Raw genomic sequence first — 7,366 nt, 5'->3', positions numbered from 1 at the left:
TGTTATAAATCTCTGTTTATTAAAATATATCAAGCATTTTTCAAAAAAATAAAATTAACACTCTGTCTCTACAGTCCACACTGGGAAGAGCATACTGTCTGCTGCTGAAACGTTAGCTCGAAAAGCATCAGTGGTGTCCAAAAACTGAAAAAGCTGAATGATCCTGGAAGAGTTATAAAAATACTAAACCAATTTCCCAAAGTGAGCAAAAAGCGGGACAGATGTGGAGACAAAAAGTCAGTAGATTGCCGACATCCACAGTAGGAAACTAATCTGGTGCTACTGACACACTGCACACGCGAGGAAACGTGTTTTTTCCCTCTTGTAAAAAGTGGCTTATGTTAAAACTGTGGAAACACTGAGTGTGTTATTAATCTGACTGCGGGCAAAAACATATTAAAAGATGCCGTGCTGATGATCTCACAGGCAGCTTTGTTTAATAGGCCCAGAGGTTACAGGGAGAAAATTAAACACAGGAGAGAAATAACTCAATGAAAGGGAACTGGATCCAAAAGGAGCTGATCTGCTCTACTGGTGTCTCACTGATGTTAATTTTGTATGGATTTAATCCTGTTTCACTCCTCTTTCTTTAGGGGAAATAAGATATTTCACCCTGTATTTTGTTTTCAGTCTTTGTGCTTTCTTGTGTTTTTCATGCTATACTTTCAAAACCTCCTCCTTGTCCTTTTGTCCTAATTTTGTCCCTCTTAGTCCTGGACACAGTCTAATCTGTTACCATGCACCCAGTAACAGATCTGAGCAAACTTCAGAGGAGTGATGCGCACTGCCACATTGTAATCCCGGTTCTCGCCGTCTATCTCCAGCCACTGGTGTCCAGAGAAAATGCCGATGACCTTCCTTTCCCAGCGCTCTAAACTGTTGTCCCACACTCTTCCATACACTCCAGAGCCGCTGGCTCCAGGTCGGGCATCACAGTGCTGGTATATCAGGTCGCTGGACTCTTCCTCCACGGGACAAAATCTGTACACCAGCTCCCCGGACCTGTCGCTGTCAAAACCAGAGAAGTGGATGCGGTTCCCTGCCAGGTCATCAGAGGAGGGAGCCACGGAGAGGCGCATGAAGGGACGTCTGTGAGGCCATCGCAGCTCCAGCAGGGCGTAATCAAAGTCCATGCTGACCTCCTGAGGGCCCTGGATCCAGCCCTTTGGCACACGGGTACGTTTCACCCTCACCCAGCGGACCAGAGGCTTCTTGGCAGACGTGAGGCCGGCTTTGGTGCCGTTGATGGATGGAGGGATCAGGAAGCCCACCCTGAGTTTCCGCGCCCCCTTGACATAATCCTTGCCATCGTGCACACAGTGGGCAGCTGTGAGGACGTGCTGCTGGGACACAAGAACGCCAGTGCAGCCGGTGGAGATCCGCACGGCTGTAGAGAAAGGGTAATCCAACAGGAAGTTGTCGCCTTGGATGTTAAAGCGTCCGTCTGCTCCATAGATCTGCCGCCTCACACGTTTGTGCCTGGGCTTCACTCTTGGTCCTCTCCTCGGCGAAGGGTGAGCAATGTGACCCGTGTCCCCTTCAAACTCCTCATCACCCTCCACGTCTACAGTGGTGAGAGTGCGGGAGCCGTCGGAGTACAGCGTCTCAAAAGCCAGTTTCTCTGTGAGCTGCTCCCTCTGGGCCTCCTGCTCTCCTCTGTGGAAGCAGCTGGAGTTGCAGTGAGTGGTGAAGTCCAGCTGAGTCTGAGCGCTGAAGCGGGAGCGGATGAGAGGTGTCGGCGCGTGAGGGACCAGCGTGGGGACGTGGACAGACGGGTAGTGAGGAGGGTGCAGGGAGGACAGGGTGAGAGGGAGGAGGAGCTGGAGGAGCAGGAGCAGGTGAGTCAGGAGCTCACTTGGCGTCATCATGGTGACAGAAAACACTGCAATGACACCAGAAATAATCACATAAATGAGAAAATCAGCTTATACTTGAGAAATTGCATGAATTCCTACATGTTTATCAAGGAAACAACTGTGGAAAACATTCTCAAACAAGCTGTCTCACAAACATGCAAACTCTAATCTCCCATAAATCTTTCACAGTTGATTGTTGATTGTAAATCACAGCGACTATGCAAGGGCGGTCAGCTTGCAAAATCTAATGTTGCGAGGCAACAATGGACCTCTTGTTCCTACAATATAGATTACCAGGAAAGTAGGATTTCAGCCTGGTGGAAATAAACAAGCATGTTAATGTCTGTTTGGTACAAATGTCACAGACGAATTCCAAAGAAAGAGAAGAGGAAGCAAAGCGTCCACAAACACAGCTGAGAAACCAGAACAAAGCTGAGTGGTCAATGCTCTAAAGGGAAAAGATATACAGGCTGTGATCATGTTAAAAAACATGTTCCTAGACATGATCTACAAGACAGATATTCTGCATTAAGGCAGACTGAAGAGGTGAACAAAAGGTTTGGAGGTTACAGTAAAAAACTCCAATCAAATATTTGTCAAAGCTCAGAGGTAAGAAGTTGTTTTCCATCAAACATTAACTACTTTGCAGTGTACGTGGGGCATTCAGGGCAGATTAGCAGGGACAAGGAGATACTTGATCCCCTCTAAAGGCTGTGGACCCAGAGGCACTCATGGCACGAAGAGAGCAGGTGTGTAAAAAAGTAAAAAGAAACAAGTCGAGGCACGGCGGCAAATCAGAGCATTATTCCTAACAAAGGGCAGGGTGGGGCCTGTCCACACACCTATGTGCTGCTCCATACGACACTACAAAGAAGGAGGCAGAGTTACAAAAAGGAGCTCATGTAAGCTGGGAAAGTACAAACTTCCTTCCACGTTGACGTGTCAGATACATGACAGATGTGGCAGACGGTTACAGAAGATCTTAAGTGGTAAATTGGCTGGAGAAGGTAACCAGGCTGTCAGTGAAACAGATGTAATCTATGTGATTTTAGGGATGTAAAGCCATGAAACAACTGTGTTTTCAGAGCCTGTTTCAGTGTTTAGTCTCTTTTCAAGCTTTGAACCAAAAAACCGCAGCTCTTCCAGAGGTTTTAGAGGTTTGTTCTGACGGAAACCACAAGGAAATGATCCAGAAGACATCCCTCTGCAAAAGTGACAACATATAACTGGAGGCAAGACAGTGGGAGAGCGTTGGTTTTCGGGCTGTCTTAGATATTATGGTGCATCTTTAAAGAGCAGACAAATCTTATAAATAAATAATTTTTTTCACACTTATTGTATTGCAAGAGGGAAAATACAAAAAGTACACTCTTTCAGTACATAAATTACAAAAACAGGTATCTGAAACTCCAGTTTGCCGGTCTGACGCCTATAGAAGACTCCCTGTTCAGCATTTAATGTGATCTAATCTTGTCTGACATGTACACAGCAGAGTCAAATGAAGTTCATCTCCCTTTAACATCAGTCATACAACAAAGTAGCACTCCAACAAAGTTCCCACTCAGGTTTAACTGGGGAGATGACTGAAGGGATGTTTGGGACCAAAGACCAAACAGAAAAAGAAACACCTGAGACCTGCAGACATTCCTTATTTAATCTTTGGTATATTTCACCCTAACATTTGGCCTGAATAATCACTTAACGTCTGGCTACACAAGACTGTAGAAATCCTTACCTTTATTTATGCAAAGGTCTATAACCTGCTACAGTGCTGGTTTGTCCCAAACTGGAGATTTTAGGCATCCCAGTAGAGACAGGGCAGGGGGAAGGGGACCATATAACAATTCCCAATCAAACCACTAAAACTAATACATTACCTCCTGATTAGAGATCGATGGTCAGTGTTTACATCCCAGTCACGTTTTCCTCCCCATCAGACGAGTCCTTCAGGATCATTTCCCAGGTTTTGCTCATCATCTCCGGTGACAGGCAGGTAGTTTCTCTCCGTGCTTGTCCTTCAGATGGACAATCTTCCTCACTCTTTTACAGCGTGTACAAATAAAAGCACCAGCTGCTGAGTCTCTCTGGATGTCCGGGACCGTCAGTCCTGCTTCTGAAACCCGCCCAACTCAGACTGAGCGCCACAAATAAAAGTCTCCTGTCTGAAAAGAAGTGTTTACTCTCTCTGCAGCGTCCTGCCTCACGGTCCCGACGCCCCGCCCCCGCCTGCCTGCCTGCTGAGAGGGGACAGTTAGCTAACTGGTGTCTGTCTACCGGTTTGATATAAACCTTCAGTTACAGCTTATTAATACACTTTATATGATTATTGAACATTCATAACATGTAAAATCAGTTTTAAGTCTTTACAGCAAGAACAGACAGAGAGATATTTATGAAAATCATGTTTGTGCATAACTAAGCTAAGCTATAAGCTAGGCTAAATTGCCTACAGCCTCTGTGAGGCTTTACTTAGACTGAGTTGATTTAAGCTAAATGCTAATGTCAACATGCTAACATACTCATACTGACAATTTAGATTAGCAGGTGTGATGTTTAACATGTTCACCATGTTAGTTTATTGTGTTAGCATGCTAACATTTTTGCAGCTAAACAAATACCAGAAAAAGTTATTACATTTCATCCTGAGGGGAACATGAATGTCTACCAAATTTCATGGCTATCCATCCAATAGTTGTTAAGACATTTCACTTAGAACCACTTCAACCTCATGGTGGCACTAGACAAAATGTCAGGAGATCACCACATTTTGTGCCAATCGCTTATGTAGATGTTGAGATATTTCATAGGGTAAGTTAAAATTTTGACCTGCTGGTGGAACTAGAAGAAAAGTCAGTGGATCACCAAAGTCCTTAAGATTCATCCTCTGGGGAACATGAATGTCTGCACAAAATTTCATAGCAATCCATCCAACAGTTGGCATTTCTAAAAACTAAATGACTAAACTAAAAAAATAACATTGTCAGTCAGCAAACGGAATAATTGCCGTTTCAGCACAAGTCAGCTTGACTAGACATTTGCTGACTGAGTGAGTTTTATTAAACAACTCATTCAGCTTTAACCGAACTCTTCAGTCAACTTCAAGGCTCCAGGAAAACTAATGTTTTTATAGAAAAGTATGATACTGACGCATGATTTAAGACATTATACTGTCAAATTGTTCAGATAAGTCTTGACCCACTGCAACATTTTCAGTTTAGCTCTGTTATGGCTAAGATTTAACATGTAATGTAGTGAATCAACATGACTGATGATTGTTTTTCCTTTTATGACTCAGTTACAGATCATAAATGTTTATACTGTTCATCATATCAGGCATTTGGCACTTTAATTGGTAGCCTACAGCTACACCCAAGCAAGAAAAGTCTTGTTTCTGGCATTACTTTATTGCAATTATCATCTGTGCCAAGAGCCATGATAGACCAACTCCTGTACGCTCAGAGATCGCAGCTGGCAGGCAGAGGACTGTTGGAGCACGTTGGCAGCGGCGTTCACCTCGTCCTCTGCTGCCTGACCTTGATCTCCAAGAGGTCTTTCATCTCTCATTCAGGGTCTCTGAGAACCTGTGGAATTTGGGAAGCCTCACATCTACGCTCCCATGGGGTTTGTAGAAGCTCCAGGGGTGCCGAAACAGAGCTCCCAGTCACAGCGACAGCGCTTTCAGGAATGCTGAGGAATCTCCCAACAAGGACACAAGTCAGGCTGTCGGCACAATGTGGCCGCTGTTGTCCTCGGAGCAAATGTCACCCGGGAGGAAACACCTACCGAACCTGCTCCTCATCCCTGTAATAAAATCTTCAGCTGGTGCTGTTCCTGCACAGTGAATGGTGTAGCGTTGACAGATTAAGTGTAAAGTATATTCCCTCAGAAACACAGAGGGAAATTATTGAGGATGGGAAGGAAGGGAGCAGGCAAAAGGCCAGAGAGGTGTAAATGTGTAACTCTGTAAGCATGCTGTGTGTGATGATGGTATCACTGCCCGTCTCTCTGCTACACAACAGATTTCCTTTGTGTGTGTGTGTTTGGCATTGAGCAGCTTGGCATCTGATTCTCTGTGGATTCCTCTCTTTCCGTCTTCTTCTTTTCACTCATATTCTTCTTCAGCACTGTAAAATTAAACAGGACAGAAGATACAGACACAGTTATTTAAAGAATAGTTTTACATTTTGGTAAATACTTATTTGCTTTCATGTCAGTGGGGTACATATGTGGCTAGATACAGCCGCTGGTTAGCTTAGCTTAGCATAAAGACTGGTAATAAAGTACCTCTGAGAGTCATTAATTAGCACATTATATCTTGTTTATTTAATCTGTGCCAAACTTGAGTGTAAAAACGCCAATTTGTAGTTTTACAATGGTTTGAGCTGGACAAAAGTGATGGCACCTGGCCAAGAAGTAGTCTGGCACATAACTCTCTGCAAAACCACAAATTGTCTTTTTTTACACTTTTTTACACAGTTTTTGTACAACTTAAACAAACCAGATATAATGTGTTAACTAGTGAACTTTAGAGGTGCTGGTATGCAGGGTAGCTGTTTCTTTATGCTAAGCTTAGCTAACCATCCGCTGGCTGTAGCTTCTTATTCAGCATTAATGTTGATTTGGTATTGATCTAATGATCTAAGTCTCAGCAATAAAGCGAATGAGATTATTTCCCAACATGTTAAACTATTCCTTTAATTTAGTATATGGATTAAATACATTATTAATGCAATAAAAACTGGTTAAACAGTTACTGTCCTTTGGCAATTCTGTTTTTCCTTTTCTTCCAAGTTCAATATTGTAGCATATATAAAGTCTAACTCTCTTAAGAAAACAAGTAAGCATATTTTCCAAAAGGTCAAACTATCCCTTTAAAGCCTGTATTTTGGAAAACTATATCAAAGCTTCCTCCTGTACATTTTTCTCAATTTGTCAACCTGTGTAAATTGCTTTGTACGGTAAGAAGTCTTGTCAGAATCAGAATCAGAATCAGAAATACTTTATTGATCCCCGGGGGGAAATTGTACAGCACCGGTGCTCCCATTCCAGAATAGGAAAATAGCATAATTTAGAACTAAAGGTATGTACAAAATATAAAAATAAGAAATAGAAAATAAAAAATATACACATTTACAGTATTTAAGTGAAGTGAGGTAAAAAAATATATATATATACAGTAACAATGTATATATATCATATATATATTGTCATGATAAAAACAACCTTTCAGGGTCCAGTGTCTCACCTGTCTCCTGTCTGTTGGACGGTAGATTGGCAGTTCCTTGTCTAACACGTGTTTCAAGGTTCATTCATGGTTCAGTTTTCAGAAGAGACCCCTGCAATATATTTGACAGTTTAAAGGAAAAATTAGCCTTAAAACTGCTAAAAACAGCTGCTGGTAGTATATCTTTCATTTCCGAAACACTTTTTTGTTTGACAGTGTTCATTCAATTGTTCAGGCTTTACCTGCTTATTCCTGTCAAGGGTCAGAAGGGGCTGGAGCCTTGAAA

At 42.7% G+C, this 7,366-nt stretch overlaps 1 protein-coding gene across 1 annotated transcript; it reads right to left on the bottom strand.

Moving 5' to 3' along the window:
- On the bottom strand, positions 1-3,807 carry prss23 (serine protease 23). The gene is made up of 2 exons (XM_070913387.1): positions 3,734-3,807; positions 1-1,882 (listed from the first exon to the last, which is right to left on the bottom strand). The coding sequence occupies exon 2, from the start codon at positions 1,866-1,868 to the stop codon at positions 708-710; it is 1,161 nt and encodes a 386-aa protein (XP_070769488.1). The 5' UTR covers positions 1,869-1,882; positions 3,734-3,807; the 3' UTR covers positions 1-707.
- Positions 3,808-7,366: the final 3,559 nt, after the last annotated feature.

Source organism: Enoplosus armatus, chromosome 10, assembly GCF_043641665.1.
Source record: "Enoplosus armatus isolate fEnoArm2 chromosome 10, fEnoArm2.hap1, whole genome shotgun sequence".
Classification (NCBI taxonomy): domain Eukaryota; kingdom Metazoa; phylum Chordata; class Actinopteri; order Centrarchiformes; family Enoplosidae; genus Enoplosus; species Enoplosus armatus.
This window is presented reverse-complemented; position numbering and strand designations above follow the sequence as displayed.

Coding starts and splice junctions, on each gene's coding strand:
- prss23 (XM_070913387.1), bottom strand. CDS start 1,868: ATGATGACGCCAAGTGAGCTCCTGACTCACCTGCTCCTGCTCCTCCAG.